Source organism: Puma concolor, chromosome B1 (assembly GCF_028749965.1).
Source record: "Puma concolor isolate L17-30 chromosome B1, mPumCon1.1.hap2, whole genome shotgun sequence".
Taxonomy (NCBI): domain Eukaryota; kingdom Metazoa; phylum Chordata; class Mammalia; order Carnivora; family Felidae; genus Puma; species Puma concolor.
The window spans coordinates 15708231-15734175 of record NC_141670.1 but is presented as its reverse complement, the minus strand read 5'-3'; the positions used below and the strand labels follow the sequence as shown (position 1 = coordinate 15734175).

Genomic DNA, 25945 nt, shown 5'->3' with positions numbered 1-25945 from the left:
TTATTGCTACTTGATTCAGTCTTTGTGGGTTTTATGTTCTTAGAAGTTTATGCATTCCTTCATGGTTACCTAATTGGTGGGCTTATAATTGTTCATAGTAGTCTCTTATGATCCTTTTTATTTTTGTAGCGTCAGTTGTAATGCCTCCCCTTTCATTTTCTGCGTCTTTTCCCTTTTGTACTAGTCTAAGGATTTGTCAGTTTTGTTGATCTTTTCAAAAAACTCTTAGTTTCATTAATTTTTTTTCCTATTTTTCATTTCATTTATTTTTGCTATAATCTTTACTATTCTGTCTTATGCTGTTGTTTAGTTTGATATTCCTTTTCTAGTTCCTTGAGGTGTAAAGTTAGGTTGTTGATTTGAGATATTTCTTCTTTTTTAATGTAGGTGTTTACTGCTATCAGCTTCTCTCTTAGTACTTCTTGGCTGCATCCCATAAGTGTTGCTGCATTATGTTTTTGTCTTCATTTGTTCCAAGATATTTTCCAATTTCCCTTGTATTTCTTGTTTGAATGATTTGTTGTTCAAGACTATGTTGTTTAATTTCCACATATTTGTGAGTTTTCCATTTGTTGTTGATTTCTAGTTTTATTCCACAGTGGTCTGAGAAGATACTTGGTATGATTTCAATCATATTAAATTGTTTCAGACTTATTTCATCATCTAACATGATCTGTCTTGGAGAATATTCTGTGTGCCTATCAGAAGAATGTATATTCTGTTCTTACTGGGTGGAATGTTCTATGTAGGTTTGTTGGATCCATTTGGTTTATAGTGTTGTTCCCATCTCGTTTCCTTATTGAGCTTCTGTTTGATCTGTTGTTGAAAGTGAGGTATTGAAATCACCCACTATTACTGTTACTGCTTATTTTCCCTTTCAGTTCTGTTAACTCATATATGTGGGTGCTCCAGTGTTGGGTACATATATATTTATAACTTTTATATATTCCTGGTGAATTGACACTTTTATCATTATGTCATCGCCTTCTGTGACTTTTTTTTGACTTAAAGTATAATTTGTCCAATGTAAGTATGGTCACCACCGTTCTCTTTTTGTTATCGTTGGATGGGATATCTTTTCCATATTCAGCCTGTGTATTTCCTTATACCTAACTAGAATCTTTTATAGACAGCATATAGTTGGATCCTTTTTTTCAAATCCAGTCAGCCACTCAGTGGCTTTTGAATGGGGGGACTCCTGGTAGTGATTGACTTATTTTACTACTAGATTTTGTTTTCTCTAAGTCTTATAGTTATTTTGTCTCTTTTCCTCTCTTATAGCCTTCCTTTGTGTTTTGTTGATTTCTTTTTTGTAGTGATGTGCCTTGATTCTATTTTCTTTTGTGCTTCTGTAGAGTGGGTATGTGTGTGTGTGCGCGCGCACGCGTGTGCACACACGGGCACTTACACAAACGGGAATGACACAAATCATCTTATAGCAGTCTGCTTTCAAATGGTAACAGCTTAGGTATGCCTGGGTGGCTCAGTCAGTTAAGTATCTGACTCTTGATTTCAGCTCAGGTCTTGATCTCGTGGTTGTGAGTTCAAGCCCTGCATTGGGCTCTGCACTGAGCATGAAGTCTACTTAAAATAAATGAATGAGTTAATGAAAGAAAGAAAGAAAGAAAGAATAAAAACTTAACCTCAGTCACCTAAAAAAACTCTACTTCTTTATGTCTCCTTCCCCCACCATATGGGGATAACACTTTGTTACTGATGTTGCAGGTTTCACCTTCTTACATATTTTTTTAAGTTTTTATGTATTTATCTTGAAAGAGACAGAGACAGTGTAAGTAGGGTAGGGGAAAAGAGAGAGGGAGAGAGAGAATCCCAAACAGGGTCCACACTATCAGTGCAGAGCCTGATGCGGGACTCAAACTCACAAAACCATGAGATTATGACCTGAGCAGACATCAAGAGTCGGACGCTTAACCAACTGAGCCACCCAGGTGCCCCTCACCTTCTTATATTTTTAACCATTGACACAGTTTCATGTTATTTTTATGCTTATAGCTTTTAAAATCTATTGTCAGTATGAAGAGTGATTTATGCCTCACTATCCAATATTATGGGGTTCTGTATCCATCTGTATATATACCTTTAGCAGACCTTTATATTTTCATATGCCTTTGTGTTACTGTATTGTGTCCTTTTGTCTAAACTTGAAAGGTTCCCCTTAGTAATTCTTACAAGGCAGTTCTAGTGATGATGAACCCACTCAGCCTTTGTTTACCTGGAAAGTCTTTACTTCTCCTTAATTGTTGAAGTACAGTTCTGCCAGGTACAGTATTATTGGTTGGCACTTTTCCTTCAGTGCTTTGTAGAGACCGTGCCACCTTCTGTTCTTCAGTGTCTCTGCTGAGAAATCCATTGGTGGTGTTGTGGGAGCTCCCTTGTACATGACAAGTTGCTTTTCTCTTGCTACTTTCAAGATTCTGTTTTTGCCTTTGAATTTTGACAGTTTGAATATAATGTGTGTCAGTGTGGGCCCCTTTGGGTTCCTCTTAGGTGGGGGCTTTTTGAGCTTTCTGAATTTGGGTGTCCATTTTCATCCTCAGATTTGGTAAGTTTGGGGCCATTATTCAAATAAGTTCTCTGCTTCCCATAATGCACATTTTGGTGTGTTGAATGTTTTCTGTAAATCCCACATGCTTTTTTCCGTTTTATTCTTTTTTTTGTTCTTCTGATTGATAATTTCAAATGACTCATCCGCAAGTTTCCCATTTCTTTCCTCAGCCTGATCAAATCTGCTGTGAACACACCTAGTGAATTTTTCAGTTCAGTTAGCTTATTCAGTTCCAGAACTTGTTTGGTTCTTTTTATAGGTTCTCTCTCTTTGTTGATACTCTCATGCATCATTTTCCCGATTTAGTTTATTCATCTGTGTTCTCTTGTAGCACATTGAACTTCACTAAGGTGATCATTTTTTAGTTCTTTGTTAGCAAATTCATAGATCTCCATATCTTTCTTTAGGGTCTGTTTCTGGGGATTTTTCCCCCCACTTATTTGGGTTATGATTTCTTGTTTCTTCTAGTGCCTTGTTATTTTTTGCTGTGTTGTATACATTTAAAAAGCAGCCACCTCTCCTGGTCTTTACATACCGGCCTTGTACAGGCTTTGTACCTTCACCAGTCAGCCTAGGCAGTCCCTCAGTTCTGGTGGTCCCTCAGTCCTTTCTGAGAGATGTATCTTCTTTGGGCTTGTGCATGTGATTTGCCAACTGGAGAGGTTTGCTTCTTTCTTTCTTAGGAATCTGTAATCTCCGAAGACTAGAGCTCTCTGCAACAGGCTGCTGAGCTCTTTTTTGGTCTCTGTGACCAAAGGCATCCAAACTATTTCAGTTCCCACCATTGTCATACTTCAGGTGACACAGAAACCATTCCAAATGATGGATAACGTTCTTGCTCTTCTCTCCCCCCGCCCCCCCTGCCCCCCGCAACCAAGGGAGAAGGCATGAGCTGGGCCATTTTTCCTGATCCCCTGTCCGCAGCATTGCCAGTTCTGTCGCTGTAGAAAGCCTTTGGACTTTGTTCTCCACGGCAGTCAGGCATCTGAAGTATGCTGGTTCCGTTAGCGTTCCAAATCAGGCAAGGTGGAAAGGTGTCCCTTGGGCAGCCCCCCGAAAAGCCATGACATTGGACATACGTTCCACTCTTCTCTTTCTTTCCCAAGGGAGAAACCATGCACGGAGCTTCTTGGCTCAACCAAGCTGTGCTGGCTTGGGAGAAGGGCTGTTGAAGTTGATAGGAAACAGCTTTTCTCACCTGTTTCAGTATGACTGTTCTTGACTTAGAACTTGCCTGCGACTCAGTTGGTTTCTGAAATTGTCACAAGGCTTTTTTGGCCATATATAGTTATTAAGTTGGTTTCCCTGTGGGGGAGTCTGATGTGGGGGGCTTCCTATTCCACTATCTTGCCGATGTTACTAGACATACCTTTTAACAGTCTTGATGAGAACTACAGAGATCTATATTCAGACCTACGGGCCTTCTCTTGTGTAGCGCTTAGCTCAGTCCCCTTCTTCTGAGGGACTTTGCCTCCTCATGGATTTCCCCCAAGAAAGAAACCATTTGGTAACTACCTGTCACTCATACCAGGTATTTATTACTTCCGGCTGGAAGCACACACTCACACTCTAGTATCCTTCTGCCCCGAGGCAGCATCGGGGCTTAGCTGCTGTCCCGCTGCCGCATAGCACTGTGGCTCTGCCATTCGGCCATGAGCGCGCCGAACTGGGAGACTCGGAGGCTTTTGTCCTGATGACGGACCGGAACCACTTTGTGTGGGTGAGCTTTGTAAGTGTTTGAAGAACCAGACTTGTGGCTACCAGTCCGGCTGGCTTCTCGCCGCCTGTTGGCTAGTCCGGACGTGTGACACGATTATTCCTCTGGTTGTCAGCGGGCAGGGAGGGGCCGGCTTGCTGGTCATCCGATGACCACACTAGTGGCAGGACAGTAAAGGGTGAACACGGGCCGTGAGCCTTTCCTGCGTCTCACGCCTTCACCTGTGGGCGTGGCCCGTATCAGGAAGTTCAGGTAACCATGTACCTGAAGGTTTAGGGGAACATATTTGCTGTTCTTTCTCTTTTGTTGAGACTCTGTCCGGTAGTTTTTTGTTTTTTTTTTTTTTTTAGCCTGAGAAAAGGCAGCACCCTAGCCAGGCCGTCTTCTTCGGAATAGTATATGCCAAATCGTGGTTTGTTGATGTGCTAAGCAAATGAAACACACCTTTCAAAATCCTTTGTATGATACCTAGTGTGATCCTTTCTTCTTTGTTTTTTTTTTTCCTGCTGTAGACAAAAAGTAGAATCTAAAATCTGTAAGGAAGCCATCAAAAAATTTCATGCTCATATGGAAGAAGAACTCCTCAAAATGGTAAGCTCACAGACCATAAGTTTGTCGGTCTGAATTGTTTTTGCCAGTCGCGGGGCAGCATACGGTTAGTTATCTAAGAAAAGATTGCAGTGTGGTAAAGAACTCACTCGAACTATTCGTGTTTCACATGTGGTCTTTCAATGTGATATATGGTAAGTTAATAAACATTTTAATTTTGGAAAACACACACAAATATGTATTTTTTTTTCTTTTGTGCAGCTCAAAGACATCCAGACGTCGAAAACCCTGAAAAGGAAGAACACGAAGGTATATCCCTCGTGTGATTAGAAGCACACGGTCATATAGAACTCTAGCATGTGCAGGGTTAAGAAAAGCCGTGACTCCTTTGATTTTATGATCTTCAGTTTGTAGATGTTTTTTTTAGTCAGGCTTGTATCTGGTTGATCTTGTGGTTGGGTCCTAATGCATGCGAAGGGATGGGGATCCTAACTTGCCTAAAATGGCCATCAAGCCCAAAATGACACTTACAAGGTATTAAGTTGTTACTAGTTATTAAGTATTAAGTAATATATATGTATTAATTTTGTGGCTGTCAAAGAAGTAAAACCTTATGGGATAAAGAACTGTCCCATGGCCCACGTAAAGGGACAGCCTGGGAAGAATACAGCATTAAGGGTTAGGCGACCTCAGTTCTCATCCTGGTTCTGCTGTATTGATGTCGTACCACTCTCTTGCAAACTCTAGCACTAGGTATGTGAGGAGAAGCAAGCCCATGAACACCAGTGTGCGGTGGGACCAGATGACCTCTGAGCTCTAAGCCTGCAGGAATCCAGGACTGAAGAGCAGCCCCCCTCTACATTTCTAATAGAAAGAGACTCGAAATGCATATTCATTTCAGTGATTACAAGCCTTTGTTGGTTTTTTTTTTCCCTCAGTTTTATTTTCGTACTGATCAATTCCACATGGCTTCCAAGCCCCTGGGAATGGTCCAGCCGTGGATCTGGTAGTCACTAAAGGTGATGGCTGAGATAATAAAATTTGTTCTATGGAAGTATTCTTTCTTAGATACAGGTTGTATCAGGACACTCCTGCTTCAGTATTTTCCTAGTGTACCCAGATAAAATCCAGACTCCTTATCGAGTAGCTCACAGGGTAGTAAAGATCTGGCCCCCACTTCCTCCTCAGAGTTGTCCTGGGGTAGATACCCTATTTCCCAGAGTTCCCTATTGTTTTTATCCATAGCACATGACAGGTCGTAGTTACCTGCTGTTCATATGTCTGTCTTCCCCTTAGACCGAAGCTCCGTGAGGGGGAAGATGCAGTCTCTTTCCCACTGTTTTTCTAGAATCCGGTACAGTGTACATAGCGGTGCTCAAACATTGAGGGAGTTAATTTAACAAATTATTGTATTACTTTAGATTATTTCAGATATTGAGAAGAAAAGGCAGCGTTTGCTCGAACTCCAGGATGAACTGCTTCGGTAAGATAATGTCAGACTCCTCTGAGAACTTAGCTGCAAGGATTGAATCACAGTACGTCACGTGGGGCTGTGAAAATCTGCCGTATTACCTTGAAATTCCAGGTTTTCTTTGTGCCCGGAAGCTCAGTGAAGGTAGGTTATGTGGCTGAGTAGAAGCTTTTAGCAAAGAAGAGTTCAGCCTTCATCTGTCTCTATCAGCTGTCTCAACTCCAGCCTGAGAGGTGGCCCAGTTAACAGATGAAGCGCATGGACTTTTGCACGAGACTGCCTGGGTTCGAATCCAGGGTCTGCCACTTACTGGCTGTGCAACCGCCCGGTGCCTCAGCGCCTCCTTGGTAAACGAGCACAATACCTGCCCCCCCCCCGGGGTGTTGAGAGAATTCAGTGAATAAATATATACAATGTGCCTCGCAGTGGTATCCAGTAAGTGCTGTGTAGGTGTTAACGGCTTGTGTTCGTGTTCTTGTTGGCGTAGCCCTCCTGTGAACCCGTCCCCACGTGTGGGGCCGGGAACACAGTCGGGGCTGTCCCCATGTGTGGTTACGAAGCCTGGGGTTTGCTGCCGCTGACAGTCAACCAGCTCGTAGTTGTGGGTGGTCTTCTGTGCGACGGGACCGTCGTGTGAGCTGAGGGCTGTGGGAGAGCAGTGGCCAGAGCAGCAGATCTCCTCTCTGCTCTTTGTAGGCGTTTTAAAATAGGGCAAGAAAGTGGTATTACTGGAAAAGATGGCCTACAATTATAGTACTAAGTTTTAAAGGAGAGAATGCCAGAAGCCTAGGAGAGGGTGGGATTGGGTGTCCAGCTCACTGTTCTCCAGTCCAGTCTGTGGGCAGGTGCTGGCCCTTGGCGGAGCGTCTGCTCACTCAGGCCCAAAGAAAATAGCACTTAAACAAGCTTCCTGTGTGTGCCGCTCACTGTCTGAAATGCTTTATGTATTAGCTCCTTATCGTGGTCCTGGGAGGTGGGTTATTATGGCAGGATAGTGAGAATCAGACCTCTTACAGACCAGCGCCTCTGGTTCCTTTTCTAGATACAATTCTAGAAGTCGAAAAGTATGTCTTGAGAAGGCATAGAAACCTGCAGTGTATCATTATTCTAACTTCACGTGTGGAAAACCCCAAGGCCGAGGGAGGTAACCTACCCCCAGTCCCACCCCCAGGAAGTCGGGGCCAGGATCTCCTGGGTACAGACTGCCTCCGCACCCCGCCCTCCTGCCCCAGCCAGCTTGTGCACAGTGCTGCATTTGTTCAGCAGACACCACTGTGAAAAAGTAACTCTAATATCCTTTTAGAAAAATCCTTTTATCTTTGAGAGAATAAAAAAACGGCAGCCTCCTCCCCCGCCTTTATTTGTCCATAAAATCCAAGTTATCCGTTTTTACTTTCCAGGGTAAGAAAGACGACACTGAAAGATATAGTGGTTTACCTATACATTTTCCATCCAGGCACTTGGATAATTTTTCCACTGGTTTTATTGGATCTTGGAAAATGGACAAGGCTGTGATGAGGGGAAGGGGCGAAGGAAAGGCCTTTTTCCCTGCCGTTGCTGTTGACCTGCGCAGCCTCTCTCCTCCCACCTGAGGCTATGGCTTGTTAACCAAACTGTGTCTTAATTCAGTGGTTCCCAACAATATGACTGGACAGGTTTTAGGATCTAGAAGACCTCTTCGTCTGTGGATGTCATTTCTAATTCTTCATTGTGTATTGTATTTCAAATTGAAATCTAGACTCTGTCCCACATTCGTAATTTCAGAAGTGAAGATACCTTTAAAGATCTAGCCCCCCCTCACAGCATGGTCTTACCTCGCTCCGTCTACCTGCGTCCTCAGTCTCCATTATGTGCCATTCATATGTGGGGAAATATTTTCTCTTGTTGTAGGTTAGAGCCACAGATGAAACAACTACAAATAAAACACGTCGAGCTTGAGGAGAGAAAATCTTCCCTTAGGAATGCAGCGTGTTTCTTATCTAACTTAAAACAGCTTCATCGAGATTATTCAGATACTCGAGAGAAAGAACCACATGTAAAAGAAACGGTAACATTGATTTTTATTTTTCACTGTGATTGAGAAGAGGGGGCATTTGCCTGTTGAGGATTAGCAGCTCTGAGGAGAAAGGTGGATGCAACATTACAGTCGGCCTGCAGAGCAGCATTAGACTTCACTTCTAAATTGAGTTTTCTTACACCAATCTAAAAGCCTTAAGCTTGTCTGTGTATTAGATACGGACAAGGAATGCTTTTCAATTACTGTTCTCTGTGCCCACACACACTTGGCCCAAAGCTTGCTTGGAGTTGGGGATTTGGTTACTAACTTGGAGACATCCTGAGCACTAAATTTGAGCATAACTGGTGAAAACAGATGTGGCAACTGTACTTGGCTTGGAATACACGAGTGTACTAACCTGTCCTGTGTTTGCCCCACGGGCCTTCTGTACTCTTGCAGCATCTCTTCCTTCAGGGAAAGTAGGTATTTGGGTTTATGTCCTACTTCTTTTCCTAAACCAGAAATCTAACACCAGATGTTAGTTCTTCCCTCTCTCGCCTCCCTGAGAGCAGGCGCCCCATGGTAGCTTGAACACAGCAGGCTCTCAAATATCTGTGAAATTGAATTCCCCAGTAATAGGGTACGTGATAGTCTAGAAACAACTGCATTATTAGGTGAGTGGTAGCAATCGTCTGATGGCTTTTCTGCTCAAAGCTGCTCTTTTCATTACTAAGAAAAACCCCTTGAAAACGTGATTTTAAACAAACTGTTGTAAGTATGACAGACTGGAAGAGGACTTTAGTCACTCATCCGTAGATACAAGTTACAACATGGAGCCTGGCTTTGTCATTTCAAAATCACAAGTTTATGTTGGGTTGTCTAATTTTGTCTTCAGTTTTTCTACGTGATTAATTTTTCCCTCATGAACTTTTATGGGCCTGGTATTTTCATTCCATTAATTCTTCCAGGAAAAGTCCATCTGCCTTACAGTTTTCTGGATTTAAAACCGGCATGAGATCAAGCAGACTTGCCCAAACCCAGTCTCAATATGTACCAGGAAGTGATTTTGTTGTACATGATTTAGATGCCACAGTTCTTGGAACTTTTTCCGGGATGAGATCAGCCTAAAACTTTCTAGAGAGGGGTCCCTTGTAACCTTACTAATTATGCCCTAAGGAAAAGGATTAAACCAATGATCATAATGGTCCTCGTTTGAAAAATGAAAGTAGTGGAAAGCTCTATTGAGCATGGAGCTGTATAACAGGGTTATAAAAGTTTGTTATACTTAATCCAAATAATTTGCCTTTGACAGTATGATTCATCCAGCCTTCCAGCTCTGTTAGTTCAGGCAAGAACCCTTTTAGGAGCTGAGACCCATCTGCAAAACATCAACCATCAATTAGAGAAGCTCCTTGACCGGAAATGAAGCCAGCCGACTAAAACATGCCGAATAGAAGGATCAGTCCCCTGCTGCAGCCTGTGGTCTTCCGATCCATACTTTTGTAAATAAAAACTCCCTGAAAAGTTAACTTGTCTACTTGTTTGGGCTGGTTTGTCACCAAAATTTAGTACTTTGTTCATGGTCCTTTAATTTGATCGCATTAAGTGGCAACAGTGTGATTAGTTATCTTCTCTGGCTAAGTCTTGAGTAACAAGACTTAAAACGTCGACACCTGATCAGAGGTGGACAGAAAGCTCTGCCCTGAGTAGCACAGGGAGGTGTTCTAAGACAGGCACCGAAGACCCTGAACTCCCCTCCTCCGCTGGCCACGCGGAGTCTGCACCTACATAGAGAGCAGCTCCTCCCGCACCACCGAGGGCTGATGGAACAGCTTCTGCACGATGCTAGAGGGACACCTTCCTCACCCCCAAGTGCTGGCCAGCAGCAGGGAGGAATAGCACTGAGGCCTGCATGCACGCTCGCCAGTCCTGGGGCACAGCAAAAAAAAAAAAACCCAAAACATCGATTTAAAGGACAAATGGACTGTAAGCAAAGGAAACGCATTTATTAAGCTTAGCACATCCACCAAGCTGCTGAAGAACTGCTAAAACTCTCTGGGGCCGAAGGGCTGATGGGCACCATTGTTTACTTTCCCTTCCACCTTGATGGCCAGACAGGAGCCGGGCCCAGGCACTCCACTCTTCCGAGGACTGGCCCAGTGAGCCCGGGCCTCCAGCCCACAGCAGCTCCAGTGCAGGCCTGCACCTGCCCCAGCCGCCCCACCGGGACCGCCTCGGCACCACGTGCAACCGGACCCCCTCAGCCTGGGGCCACTCCAGCCCCAGCCATCTCCCTGGAGAACACGGACACCGTGGCCTGTGCCTACTGCCGCGGTCCTGCCAGGGCACAGGGCACCCCGGGGCCACCTGGCCAGCCTCAGCTATCCCGCCAAGAACTCTAAGTGACTATCGTTTGGAAATAGACTGCTGTAGGGGCACCTGGATGGCTCAGTCGGTTAAACATCCAGACTTCAGCTCAGGGTATGATCTCGTGGTTCGTGAGTTCAAGCCCTGCCACAAGATCATGACCTGCATCGCATATGAGCTGTCAGCACGGAGCCTGCTTCAGATCCCGTGTCTGCCTCCCTCTCTGCCCCTCCCCTGCTCGCACTCTCTCTCACAAAAATAAACATTAAAAAAATTTTCAAATAGACTGCTATATATGTAGATCAATACATACAAACCTCATGATAACCACAAACCAAAAACCTCTAAGACAGCGAAAAGAACCTAAACACTAAAGAAAGCCATCAAACCACAAGGGAAGAGATGAAGAGAAAGTACAGAGAAGCACAAAAACAACCAGAAAACAATTAACAAAATGGCAGTAAGTACATACAGTGTAGCTAAATGGATCAAGGAAGTGACCCATGTATGTGCTGCCTATACTTCAGACCTAAACACAAAGTGAAGGGATGGAAAAAGATATTCCATGCAAAGGGAATGAAAAGCGATACTTCTATTAACTAAAATGGACTTTAAACTATAACAAAAGATAAGGGCATTACATTATGACTCAGGGTCAATACAAGAAGAGGATATATAACATTTATAAACATCTATGTACCCAACCCAGAAGCACCTAAACACATAAAGCAAATGTTAACAAAGGGAGAAATTGACAATATAATAATAGTATGGGACTTTAATACCCCCACTTAAGGGATTGAACAGAAAGAAAACCAATAAGGAAACACTGGCCTTACCACATTAAACCAGATGGACTTAATATATACAGAACATTTCATTGCAAAACTATAGAATACACATTCTTTTCAAGTGCTCATGGAGTTTTCCCCAAGAAATAAATCAGGGAAACAAATCCTATTAACCATATTCTCTGATTACAACAGTATAAAACTAGAAACAAGTTACGAGAAGAAAACTTGAAAAAATACAAACACAGAGCATAAACAGCATGCTACTGAACAATAAAGAAATCAAAGGAAATTAAAAAATACCATGGGACAATAAAAATGTAAACAACTTTCCAAAAATCTGGGACACAACAAAAGCAGTTCTAAGAGGGAATTTCATACGGATACAGGCCTACCTCAAGAAACAAAACTCCCAAGTCATCGAATTTTATACTTAAAGGAACTAGAAAAAGACCAAGCAAAGCCCAAAGTTAGCAGAAGGAAGGAAATAATAAAGAGCAGAAGGAAAAATAAATGAAATAGAGACTAAACCAACGACAACAAAAACAATTTAAAAAGATCAGTGAAAGTGAAGCTGGTTCTTTTAAAAGATAAAAATTAATAAATCTCTAGCCAGACTCATTAAGAAAAAGAGAGGGCTCATGAATAAAGTCAGAAATGGAAGAGGAGAGGGTACAACTGACATCACGGAAATTCAAAGGCTCATGAGATTACTATGAATAATTATACACCAATAAATTGGACAACCTACAAGTGGATAAATTCCTAGAACACCCAATCTTCTAAGACTGAATCACTAAGAAATAGAAAATCTGAATATATCAATTACAAGTAATGAAACAATCAGTAATTTAACACCTCCCCCCCCCCCCAAAAGTCCCAAGACCAAGTGGCTTCACAGGTGAATTCTACCAAACATTTAAAGAAGTAGTACCTGTTCTTCTCAAATTATCCCAAAAACTTGAAGGAATGCTTCCAAATTCATTTTACGAGGCCAGCATAAACTGAGGACCAAAACGAAAGACACCATTAAAAAAAAAAAGTTATAGGCCAATTGACCTCATGAACATAGATACAAAAGTCTTCAACAAAATATCAAGCCAAATGTAATAATGTATTAAAAGGACCTTTACTAATGATCAAGTGGGTTTTATTCTAGTGATGCAAGGATGGTTCAACATCTGCAAATCAACATGATACACCACGTTAACAAAAGACAAAAATCACATGATTATTTCAATGGATGCAGAAAAAGCATTTGACAAAATTGGACATCCTCAACATACTTCAAGGAACATATCTCAACATAATAAAGGCTATATATAACAAACCCACAGCAAACATATTCAAGAGTGAAATGCGAAAAGCTTTTCCTCTGAGATCAGGAACAACACAAGGATGCCCACTCTCACCTTTTACTCAACATAGTATTAGAATCCTAGCCACAGCAGTTAGGCATGAAAAAGAAATACAAGGCATCCAAGTTGGAAAGGAAGAAGTAAAACGGTCACTATTTGCAGATGACCTAACACTACATAAAGAAAACCCTCAAGACTCCACCAAAAAAACTATTTGAATAAATGAATTCAGTAGAGTTGCGGGATACAAAATTAAGTTTCTGTGCACTAATATTAAGCTATCAGAAATTAAGAAAACAATCCCATTTACAATTGCATCAAATAGAATAAAATAAAATAAATGTAAGGATACCCTTGATCGTGGACTGGAAGAAGTAATATTGTTAAAATGGCCATACTACCCAAAGCCATCTACATATTCAATACAATCCCTATCAACATGCCAATGGCATTTTCACAGAACTAAAATAAGGAATCCTAAAATTAGTATGGAACCGTAAAAAACCTTCAATAGTCAAAGCAGTCTTTAGAAGGAAGAACAAAGCTGAAGGGGTCGTGTTCCCTGATTTCAAACTGTACTATAAAAGCTGCAGTAATCAAAACAGTATGGTAATTGCACAGAAACAGAAACATAGATCAATGAAATAGCTCAGAAAAAGACCCATTCACAGCTGCTGTGGCCTCTTCTTTAGTTCAGAAGGGGAAAATAAGGGAGAGTGAGATGGGAAGAAAATATAGGCTATTCAATTAATGTGGTCCATCAATCTATGACAAACGAGGCAACAATATACTAATGGAGAAAGATGGTCTCTTCAATAAATGGTGCTGGGAAAACTGGACAGCTACATGCAAGAGAATGAAGCTAGACCACTATCTTACACCATGTAGAAAAATTCAAAATGGATTAAAGACCTGAACATAAGACGTGAAACCATAAAACTCCCAGAAGAAAACACTGGCAGTTGGCCCTGTGACATCAGCCTTATGAATATTTTTGAACTAGTCTCTTTAGGCAAGGGCAACAAAAGCTTTGAAATAAACAAGTAGGATTGTATCAAACTCAAAAGCTTCTACACAGCCAACAACAAAATGAAAAGGCAACCTACTGAAATGGAGAAAATATCTGCAAGTCATATATCTTACAATAAGGGATTGATATCCAAAACATATTAAAAAAACTTATACAACTTAATATAAAAAATTTTTTTGAATGGGCAAGGAATTTGAATAAACCTTTTTCCAAAGCAGATATGCACATAGACAACAGACACATGAAAAGATGGTGCAATAGCACACTAGTCCTTAGAGAAATGCAAATCAAAACCACAATGGGTATTACTTCAGACCCATCAGATTGCTATTATGAAAAAGGATAAACAAGTGTTGGTGAGGATGTAGAGAAAAGGAAACCCTCATGCACTGTTAGTGGGAATGTAAGTTGGGGCAGCCACTGTGGAAAACAGTATGGAGGTTCCTCAAAAAATTAAAAATAGAAATAGCATGTGATACAATCATCCCACTTCTGGGTATTTACCTGAAGAAAATGAAAACACTAATTCAAAAGAATGTATGTACCTACGTTTATTGAAGCATTATTTATAACAGCTAAGACATGGAAGCAACCTAAGTGTCCACTGATAGATGAATGAAGAAAATGAGGTACACACACATGTACACACACACACACGCATGCACACTGAAATATCACTCAGCCATAAAAAAGAATAAAAACTTGCCATTTGTAACAACATGGATGGAACCAGAGTATATTATGGTAAGTGAAATAAGTCAGACAAAATTCCATATGATTTCGCTTTCACGTGGAATCTAAAAATAAAGCAGAATAGACGCATAGATACAAAAAATTGTTGCTTACCAGAAGGAGGGGTGAAGACGACTAAGAGCTACAAATGTCCAGTTACAAAATAAGTCATGAGGGGGGTGCTTGGTTGGGTCAGTTGGTTGAGTATCTGACTCTTGAAATTTCATCTCAGGTCATGACCTCCCGGTTCATGGGATCCAGTCCCACACTGGGCTCTGTGCTGACAGCATGGAGCGTGCTTGGGATTCTCTCTCTCTCTCTCTCTCTTCCCCTCTAGACTGACTCACTCTCTCAAAATAAATAAACTTAAAAAGTCGTGAGGATGTGATATGCAGTACAGAGAATATAATCAATAATATTGTACTAACTTTGTGTGATAACAGATGGTAACTAGACTTATCATGGGGATCATTTTGTAATGTATAAAGATATCAAATCACTACAATATACACCCAGATATACTGTATGTCAATGATACCTCAATTTAAAAAAAAATTTGTAATGAGTTTTAACCTATAAATAAACATGCAAAATTAAGCTGATATGAACATATACCAACACTGGTCAGTTACGATTTCAAAGTTAATTTTCAATAAAACTGGCTTACTTCAGTAAAAAACAAGAATTGAGAAGCAGAGTGATAAAACTTAGTTGATATAGACGGTTTTAATAAAAAGTTACTATAACTTAATATATTTATGTTACTAAACCGCCTTCAGGCAAAATTACAGCCTACTTATATACCAGTCCAGAGTTAATTACTCTTGCAATACTTGCAAAATTAGTTCATCAGGAATTTCATCCACTCCACTATAATAACTGAGAAGGCCATTCTCTGCAGCTTCTGCTAATTCAGCATCTTCGGTAGCTTCCAAAAAATAAGTATCATCAATGCCATTATCCCAGTCAGCATCAGAAGCTACACCTTTTGACAATGTACTAGATGGTGGTTTATGAGGATTCTCGGTTTCACTGTTCATTGTTTCAGTTGCTGTGAACTCTTCTTCCTTTAGTTCAAAGGGGGAAAATAAGGGAGAGGGAGATAGGAAGAAAGTACAGGCGATTCAATGAGAATATGTGATGATTTCACTAAACAGTCGATTTATGTTAAAGTACTAAGTACAAAACCAGTTCTTGAACAGATACTAAAATAAATATGCTGGATGATATGGCCTTCAATACAGTCACCATGGGAATGAGTTCATTAATTCAAATGTTGCTGCCACTGTAACTCAGACACTTAACACTCTAAATTTGGAAATGCCCACAATTCCTCTGGTACATTCTTTTCAGTATTCACAGATGGGATTGGAACAATCGTAGATGGAATTTTTTAAAAAGCAGACAGTGCAGCTCAAGCCAAATTAGAAAATACACCTGCTATCTTAAAAGATTTAAAAGATTTGTTATCCTATTTATAAAGAATTTTAAGAATTAACATGAATTTAAAAAACTGCTATAAATAATTGAGACAAATGTCAAGATAGGGCTATACAGATTTGTGTATTAGATAACAGTATTGTTATGTACATTTTCTGAGTTTAAAAATTTTACCATATTTAAGAGTATCCTTATTCTCTAGTAGTATACTTAAGTGAAGAGATACAGGGTTTTGATGGCTGCAACTTCCCTTCAAGAGATCTGTTGTGGACTGTTACCCCAAATTCATAAGTTGAAACCCAAACCCCCAATATCATGGTATTAGGAGGGAGGCCTTTGGGCAGTGATTAAGCACGAGGGTACAGCCCTTATGACTGGGATTAGAAACCATACAAAAGGGACCCCAGAGAGCTCTTTCATTCCTCTGACATGCGAGGACTTGTCGCAGACTCTCAGTCTGGAGTTCTCTCTTCTCCATCAAGAGAGCAGATGAAGAATTGAATATGAGAGAGGCTAATGTCCAGGAGGAGACAAGAGCCCCGAGTAAGGGACCTAGCTCCGTATTTATTAGGATTAGAAGGCTCGCATATGTGATAGACATGCAGAAACAAACAATAATACAGTAACCATTAACTCCTGTGTGAGAGAAAAGGGGTTTTTGAAGATGTGTGGGGTTAGGGTCAAGACAAATCAAAATCTCGACACCAAGCAGACAGCTGTTTACTAAAGGCACCAGGCACCACATCTGTTTATCTTAACTTTTCTAGGGGCTAAGACAGAGCATGCTACCTCAGGGTTAACAAGGTGTTTTTCTCAATAATTAGCCCTGGGTGCTTTCACCCTGTGGCAGCTTTCCACCTCTACCTGTTCTCCTATGCTTTGGTCCTGTGGAAGCGGCTTTCCGCCCTAAGCCTTGTTAACTCTTGGTGCAAGCTCGGAGAATTTTTAAACTTATCCCCCACAAGGATTCAGCGAGAAGGTGGCTCCCTATAACCCAGGAAGCCAACCAGACACCAAATCTGCCAGGGCCTTGACCTTAGACTTCTAGGCCTCCAGAACTGTGAGAAATAAACTTCTGTTGCTGATAAGCCATCCAGTCAGGGGCACCTGGGTGGCTCAGTTGGTTAAGTGTCCAACTCTTGTTTTCAGCTCAGGTCACGATCTCACGGTTTTGTGAGTTCGAGCCCCACGTCGGGCTCTGCTGAGAGCGCAGAGCCTGCTAGGGATTCTCTTTCTCTCTGCCCCTCCCCCACTTGCACTCTCTCTCAAAAATAAATAAAAACTAAACAACAACAAAAAAAAGCCACCCAGCCTGTGGTATTCTTTATAGTAGCCTAAAATGACTAAGACAAAATTCATCAAAAATGTGTGTGCATACAGTAGAGGGAGAAACACTAATGTAACCAATATTAACAAAGGGCAACTCTAGGTGAAGAGAGTTTGTTGTCCTTGTACAACATTTCTATAGGACAGTTACCAACACTCGGTAACAGAAATACAAATCGAAAATCTGAAAGAAGTTCAACTTCCTTAAGACTAAGAAATGTAAACAAAAACAACTGAAATATCACTTTTGGCCAAATAGGTTGGTAAAGGTCAAAGGTAAAAATAAACAATGTTGGCAAAGGTGTAAACAGGTGCTCTCTTAAATTGTGAAGCCTAATTTTGTATCATTTTTATTGGTACCAACTGGTAATACATACTACTGAAAACATTTGTGATAGCTGAAGTAGGAAAAAAAGCCTCTAACAGAGTACGCATACTATGACTTTAAAAATATACACGGGAGCACCATAAATAGAAATTTCTGGAAGATCTATGCCAAAGCACTTACATCTGTTATCTCTGAGTGGTCAAATTATATGTGAGGAGGAGTTTTTCCCCTTTGGCTTTTCATATATTTTCTAATTTTTTCTCAGAGTGAATGTGAATTATTTGGGCAAATAAAGGTTTTTAACAGGAAAATGTTAATTTGGCAATCTAGCAATATCTACCAAAATTAAAAATGTATACACTCTTTGACATAATTTACTTCCAGAAATTCTCCCTACAGAAAGAGCTGTTTAAAGAAACACAAAGATGTGTATTTTGGTACGCTTTGTAAAACAAAACATGAGAAACTTGTTAACTGTCTGGGAGTGGTTGACTAGGTATCTATACAATTTCTTCCGCGGCAGTGACAGTCAGGTGCATCCTACCAGGTACGTGCTCACAAGGCACAATCACTACGGCACGCTCCTAAGTGAAAACTAAGTACCGCAGAGTGTGTTTAAAGGCTATGTGGACACGTCTGAACACTACTAATAGCTCATGGATACTGTTGTACCAAGAACTGATTACTAACGAGAAAGAAACTAAAACCTGCACTCACCTCCTTGAGCAGAAACAGGAGACCAACTTCAGCAGGTAATGGAAAACCTGAACAAGAAAAAGAGCAAAACTGTTTTATATAGACCTCCTATTTTCACTTGGTATAAATGTAAAAATTAACAACTCACAGTCCGATTTGAAGTTTTCTGCTTTACATACAGGGTCATGACATTTTTGATACCAAACTTCATTTTTCAGATCAACCAAAATCCTTTATATTGAAAAAACCAGAAAGGAAAAAGAGTTACAACTTGATTCCCAGACTGGATGGAAAACAAAATTCATCTACATGCTGCTTACCAGAGATGTGCCTAACTAAGACTTAAAGATGCAGACAAGGTAGAAAATAGAAGCATTGAAATAAATATACACCACCCAAAAGAAAACTGTGGTTGTCAAAGATAGCATGCAAAATGGACTTTAGGGGGAAAATATATGTGTATCTATATACATATAGATACATATACAATATATGTATAGATATGTATATACATATGTATATGTACATATGTATATAACATGTATATATGTATATACATATCTATACGTATATCTATAGACAAAAGTTCTTCCAGGAAGACCTAATTCTCAACCTGTACCCACCAAATAAAAAAGCTTCAAAAATGCATAAGCAAAACTGATGGAACTCCAAGGATAAACAAATCTCCCATAAATCAAGATTTTAAAAAACATTCTTTTAGTATTTGATACAAATAGGCACAAAAAATTCAGAAAGGATATAGAAAATTTGAATGACATAAATTAAAAAGCAATTACCAAGTTTGATGTAATAGGCATACATGAATATTGTTTCAGATAGTTGGAAGTTCTTTACACCCACATATAAAACAATTACAGGGGCATCTGGGTGGCTCAGTTGGTTAAGCGTCCAATCTTGGTTTTGGCCCAGGTCATGATCTCACAGTTTGTGAGTTCTAGCTCCACGTCAGGCTCTGCGCGGTCCAGTGTGGAGCCTGCTTGGGATTCTGTCCCTCCCTCTCTCTCTGTCCCTCCCTCTCTCTCTGCCCCTCCCACATGCTCTCTAAATAAATAAACACAAAACAATGATAAAAACTGTGCCAGGTATCATGTTAATTTCACTGAATTTAAAAAAAAGTATTCATACATCTCTGACCACAAAGCAAACTGTTTAGAAATAAATATTAGAAAAATAGCTAATAGAAACACGTAACTTGGAAATGAAAAACTTTTTTTTTTATCATTCTGAATTGTTCTATTTTGTTCTTTTCACTCTAAGAATGTAGTCTTATTCAGAGAATGACAGCTGGTCAATTTATTCGTAAGATATTTATCCATACTTATCTAGAGTTTTCAGAGGCTACTGGACCAGTCAGCTATTCTAAACTTTTATGTTAAATATGGACATTTTCCCAATACTACTCTTAAGTTATATCTCATTTACCTTCTTCCTTAAGAACTGCACAGACTTGTTTTAAATAGTTGAAATGTCTGTAATACACTATAGAGTTTGCTTAGAGGCACTCTGTTAATGCTCTGGTGTGGCCAGAGGAAAAGCAAGCATTATTAAATATGAATGCAATCCTTACCAACACAAATTGAACCTTTTTTTTCTCAATAAAAAAAGCTAGCCCAGAAAAGTGTCTCATCCCATAAAGATTTATCATTTCCAAATCACAGTGAAGGGAAGTAAATTGATTTCCCAATTTTGTTTTCTATTCTGTGTCTCAGAGATGCCTCACTAAAAACTGGTATCTGACAGGGTAACATTTGCAGAATGTAATATTGTAGTGACACCGCTCACATTGATTGTTAGACATATTAAACTCTGCGTATTAAATGGTTACACCCTGTTTATAGAGAACATTGGTCCAATAACAAAAATAGAGAACAGCAGCTGGAAATTTATCTCATTCAGTGTTCAGAGATAAAAGAGTTAACTATTCATTCCATTATGTTCTATAGGTAAGTCCTTTTTTCATACGGAAATCTGCTGGCAATTAAATTATGATATTTTTCCCAGCTACTGTATGAAGAAAACGCCGAAGGCCATCATGTACAGCACACTGCGACGTAAGGACTCTTCCGTTCACCAATTCTGGCGCACTTCCAAAATATACCCAACAATCCAGTCTTATTTCTGTCTAGGAGGCCAGGTGCCAAGGATAGGATATAAGCACAGGTACATATAAGCACCAAGATTGCAGTCAACAGACTCTGGAAACCGAAAACGGTATACATAGTGAGGCCACTGAAGCCCCAGCCACATCTGAAAAACATTTCTAAATAACCAATTACTCAAGGAAAAATCATGATGGAAATTAGAAAATGGAACTGAATGCAATTGAAAATATGTATTAAAATATGTGAAATAGAGCTAAAACGATCTTTAGAAAAAGCTTATTTACATAAAAGAATAGCTGAAGACCAGTAAGTAACTAACTTGGGAAATGAACAATAGAATAAACTCTAATAAAATAAAAGGCAGGAAGTAAGCAAAAATTTAAATGTTTATTTTGAGAGCAAGTTCCACACTGTTTATTTTGGAGCAGGCTCCATGCTCTCAGCACAGAGCCAGACCCAGGGGTCAAACTCACGAACCATGAGATCATGACCCGAGCTGAAATCAAGAATCGGATGCTTAACCGGTTGACTGAGGCACTGAGGTGCCTCAAGAAGCCAAAATGTAAAAGAATCAACAAGGCCAAAATGTGAAGACTAATACAATTCTTGCCAGATTGATCAAAAAATAAATAAGGTAAAGACATAAGTGTTACTCAAAATTTAGTGCAGCTGTAACTACAAATGTAGAATATACTAAAAATTTAAGAATATTATGAACAATTTCTGACAGTAACATTAAGCATTTTGGTAAAATAGACAAAGTACTAGATAAAAAGACACCCAACTAAGCAAACTCAAAAAGTTATGAAGAACCTGAACAATCCTAATAAACGCATTAATGCTGCAGTTCCCAAACTTCACATCAAACTGTCCCAGGGTCATGAAGAATATTTACATGTTCCTAAGGGCAACTGTGATACTTGACATCCGTCATGCGCCCTGCAAACTACTTGCTTACGGTTCACAGGCTCAGAACTGTAACAGCCTTCATTCCTTTCAGTCCTGTCCTGTCTTTGTAGAGCTGAGGTTTTTGGTGGTGACTGGGATAAAAAGGACCACTAACCTCAATGCAGAATAAGACAGAACCGTGGGGGTGACAGTGTCCAATCTAATTCCAAGGTTTACGAGGTTATGTGATGCTCAGAACGACACATATCCCATTAATAAGTGTCCGTATTTGAGAATTAGTCAAAAGGGGGGGCGCCTGGGTGGCTGCGTTGGTTGAGCGTTCGACTCTTCATTTTGGCTCATGTCATGATCTCATAGTTCATGGGATTAAGCCATGCGTCGGGCTCTGTGAGGACAGCACGGAGCCTGCTAGGGATTCTCTCTCTCCTTCTCTCTCAAAGTAAATAAACAATTTTTAAAAAGGGGGAGGGCACATGGGTGGCTCAGTCAGTTAAGCGTCCGACTCTTAATTTCAGCTCAGATCTTGATCTTGTGGTTCTTGAGTTCCAGCCCCACGTCGGGCTCCGTGCTGTCAGTGTGGAGCCTGCTTGGGATTCCCTCTCTCCCTGTCTGCCCCTCCCCAACTCGCATGCTCTCTCTCAAAAAGATAAACTTTAAAATAAAAAATAAAATTAAAATTAAAAAATTCTTTAAAAAAAAAAAAGATGATCATCTTATGATAATGATTTACTGGTAAACTTATAGATCCATAGAGTAAAAAATTAGAAAGATATACCAAAATTATAACCACAGTTATCACTGGTTCTGGGCCTATGGGTAATCTTTTCTTTGAGCTATTCTACGTGATAGCTTTTGTGTATTGAGCATATAATTTTTGAAATGTTATTTTTTTTTAACTGGGTTAACCTACATATGTAAGTATATAGCACTGAGTCATGCTACCCAATGTATTCGCTAGCTTCCTAGCAGAACTTCACAGTCTTTTCTCATGTCTGGCACACGTGCTATTTACACTTGATACACAGAAGTCTCAGCTTTGTGTTAAATATAAAACACAGCAAAACTTCCCATATCATAACCAGTAACTGCTGGGTTTCTGTCTTATCCCTATTCTAACCATACCTTTGTATTATCTAAAATTCTTTTTTTTTTTTTTAAGTTTATATATTTTGAGCGAGAGAGACGGAGACAGAGAGAGACAGAGAGCATGCACAAGTGGGGGAGGAACAAAGAGAGACAGAGAATCCCAAGCAGGGTCCTCATTGTCAGTGTAGGGCCCAATGCGGGGCTCAAACTAACGAACCGCAAGATCATGACCTGAGCTGAAATCGTGAGTCAGATGCTGAACCAACAGACACCCAGGTGCCCCTGTATTATCTAAAATTCTATTTCTGGTTTCACTTCATCCTTCACTCCCTCTCCTTTTACCAGGGGGATTTTACAGAAAACTCCTAAAACAGGGCCTGGTGCATACAGCAAGCATTCAATAAATATTTGTTCCTCTCAATATCATTCTTTGTCTTGAACATGTTAACCTTAATTCCAACTCTTAGCACCGAAGAGTTTCCTTTTCACCCAAGTTTGCTTGATTTCAATTTACTCCATATAACATGTCAAGGACCAATGGAAACAGACAAGGGAGAGATACTTCCTTCCTCCGGTCTACTGCCTCTAATTTCTTTCTAGCCCCACTCAATTCTACCTTACTCTTCTCAAGATTATACTATCTAATGGATTATTTTACCAAATAAAGTACAGATGAAAATGACATGTGCTAAGGTGATAATTAAGTTGGTCAAATTAAATATTTTCAAACATAAACCAAATACAGTATCTGATGTAACTACATTCATTATAAGAACAAAATCATGTTTATATTCTCAACTGTAAAAATTATAAAAATTTAAAATGTAATGTTGGTTAAATACATGGAACTCAATAAACAACATTACCTACATGATATTATTGCTCTTGTGCGCTCTTCTGATGTTTTCACACCAGCGATATTTACAAATATCATAAACCAGTAACTCTTCTGGGAAAAAGTAGCTCCAACGCCGAATTCCTAAAATGCAAATAATGTTTCTGAAGCTATTATAGCTCCATCATATTACAGTGAATAAGGAATAAGATTATCTTTACCTCCTTGAATGCCATTTTTATTCACCAAAGAAAGAACAAATTGATCAATTTCAGGGTAGGGCGAACAACGAAAACCCTCAATGTTTTCTGCTGCAACAGAGAGAAAAATTCATCATAATTAAAGTGGCTAAAAGCTGAAGAGTTAAATTTTAAGTTGTTCTTTAGTACAATTACACGTTTTGGAAACTCTCCAGGTCCCTCCCCCCGCCCTCCCATTTCTCCATTTGTCTTTTAGTCAGTCATGGGTTCTGGCTTATCCTACAAGTAAGTAATATTCAAACCTCTCAATTAAGTCCAATGTTAACTAATTTTCACAAGAAGCACCTATAATCATTCTGATTGCTTTCTTCATTCTTACAAAGAGAAAAGCAACCCCTTACACCCCAGAGCTGGCCTACTCCTATCAGCTCGGCCTTGGTGTTGTGACAAACAGGCTGGGCACACACGGCTCAGCCCTGTATTTTCCTGCTGATGAGTAACCATTTCACAGAATTTCAACATCACATAAGGTCACTCTGTGGCCAAGATGATTCAAGACAAAAATAAGAGCGCTCTGCAATCACAAACAAAACATGAACTATTTCCAAACCACAAAAATGACTAAACGCCGCCCATCTTATTCATAACGGGGGCTGCTTTGCCAATTCTAGCTTTAGTCCCACTGTAGTCTGCCTTCCTTCTAGATAAACTTTATGAAGATAGTCAAGCGCAGAATTGTCTCCGACAGTACCCAGCTGAAAACAAATCCACGCTGCCTTGGACATTCCTCAAAACACCCAACTCAAGCCTGAATCCTAGAAGTCGTTTCTAACACCCTTTTACTGAGCTGCCCCCACAGATCCTGGTGGTACGTGTTTTCCACACATAACACACGCCACTGGTTCACTGCAGGTGTGCTCTCGCGGGACCTTCAGCCGTAGGGCTCTGACAATTTGGTTCTATCTTGTATCTAAGAATCTACTGGGATAATTTATAATCATTTACTTAAAATCTCCATTTTTAAACACAGAATTATCTACTTTTCTTAAAATAAAGCCTATATTGGGGCGCCGGGGTGGGTCAGTCGGTTGAGTGTCTGACTCTTGATGTTGGCTCAGGTCATGATCCCAGGGTCGTGGAATCAAGCCCTGAGTCAGGCTCTGCTCTGAGAGTGAAGGCTGATTACAGACTTTCTCCCTCTCTCTCCCTCTGCCCCTCTCCCCCACTGTGTTCTCTGTCTCTAAATAAATAAATAGGGGCACCTGGGTGGCTCAGTCGGTTAAGCGACAGACTCTCAGGTGTTCACTCTCTCTCTCCCTCCCATTCTCAAAATAAATACACTTTTTTTAAAAAAGTGTGCAAATAAACAAACAATGCCTATATTTCACTTACAAAAATAATATACATAATTGGAGAAACTTTGGAAAATACATTAAAGCAGAAATGAGAGAAATAAACTCCAAATCAGTACCTAGAAATAACTGTTAAACAAGAAGAAAATAAGCATAAGAAAATGTTATCCATGTTTTTAATGAAGCTGTAATCATACCTTCCAATTTCAGAGTCTACTTTTTTCTTATAAATGGACATTTCCCATGTTATATTGGTTTTTATAAATTTTATAAATTGGTTATAGAGTATGTTATAGGATATAACCAATGCCATTTTGTTTTACATTTAGATTTGTTTCCAGTTTTTCACTGCTATAAATAATGATAATCCAAAATGCATTTACAAAATTGTTTACGGGAGAATATACGAAATCCTAGAAAAAAACCTCTATGTTTTTCAATATAAAAATGAAGGACATGCGTGAAAACCACGCAGCCATTACAAGAACAGGGAAATGCAAGGGAAATCTCCACAGGGTTCCATGGAAACTGATGGTGGCTACCCATCTTTGGTTGTGGACAGAAGGGAAGAGGACTTTTAGGTTTTTCTTTTTTTTTTTTTATTTTTGAGACAGTGTGAGCAGAGGAGGGGCAGTGAGAGGGAGACACAGAACCTGAAGCAGGCTCCAGGCTCTGAGCTGTCAGCACAGAGCCTGACATGGGACTCAAGGTCACAGACTGTGAGATCATAACCTGAGCTGAGGTCATATGCTTAACCGACTGAGCCACCAAGGCCCCCCTAGGTTTTTCTTTTAATAATGGTTTATTTCTACCAACAATCTACTCTATTTTCCCATTTCCTGCCCCCCAAACCATCATAAGATGAAAATTAGTGAATACACTTTAAAAATTATCTTTTCTTGGGGAGCCTGGGTGGCTCAGTCAGTTAAACATCCAACTTCTGCCCAGGTCATGATCTCGCAGTTCATGAATTCAAGCCCCACGTCAGGCTCTGTGCTGACAGCTTAGAAACTGGAGCCTGCTTCAGATTCTGTGTCTCCCTCTCTCTATTCCTCCCCTGCTCACGCTTTCTC

The 25945-nt window shown here is 40.1% G+C and overlaps 2 protein-coding genes and 1 pseudogene across 11 annotated transcripts in view; 1 reads left to right on the top strand and 2 right to left on the bottom strand.

Annotated features, from left to right (window-relative positions):
• CENPU (centromere protein U) overlaps window positions 1–9828 on the top strand; it is a 41610-nt gene extending 31782 nt beyond the window's left edge. For 3 of the 4 annotated variants that reach the window (XM_025933060.2, XM_086703193.1, XM_086703194.1), the window contains 5 exons: window positions 4796–4874; window positions 5094–5141; window positions 6254–6315; window positions 8194–8350; window positions 9612–9828. In XM_025933060.2, coding sequence (XP_025788845.2) covers window positions 4796–4874; window positions 5094–5141; window positions 6254–6315; window positions 8194–8350; window positions 9612–9725 — 460 coding nt within the window. In that variant the 3' untranslated portion in view covers window positions 9726–9828. Of the gene's footprint in view, window positions 1–4795; window positions 4875–5093; window positions 5142–6253; window positions 6316–7345; window positions 8143–8193; window positions 8351–9611 lie in introns of those variants that run through there. The other variant, XM_086703196.1, reaches the window with a different exon arrangement.
• Window positions 9829–14380: 4552 nt separating this feature from the next.
• The window catches only part of PRIMPOL (primase and DNA directed polymerase), a 58500-nt gene continuing 46935 nt past the window's right edge, over window positions 14381–25945 (bottom strand). For 5 of the 7 annotated variants that reach the window (XM_086703182.1, XM_086703181.1, XM_086703179.1 and 2 more), the window contains 5 exons: window positions 23542–23631; window positions 23356–23464; window positions 18516–18598; window positions 18389–18435; window positions 14381–15644 (listed from right to left, as the gene is read on the bottom strand). In XM_086703182.1, coding sequence (XP_086559308.1) covers window positions 15396–15644; window positions 18389–18435; window positions 18516–18598; window positions 23356–23464; window positions 23542–23631 — 578 coding nt within the window. In that variant the 3' untranslated portion in view covers window positions 14381–15395. The remainder of the gene's footprint in view (window positions 15645–18388; window positions 18436–18515; window positions 18599–23355; window positions 23465–23541; window positions 23632–25945) is intronic. The other 2 variants (XM_086703185.1, XM_086703186.1) reach the window with 2 other exon arrangements.
• On the bottom strand, window positions 19663–23349 carry LOC147581477 (protein kish-A pseudogene; annotated as a pseudogene).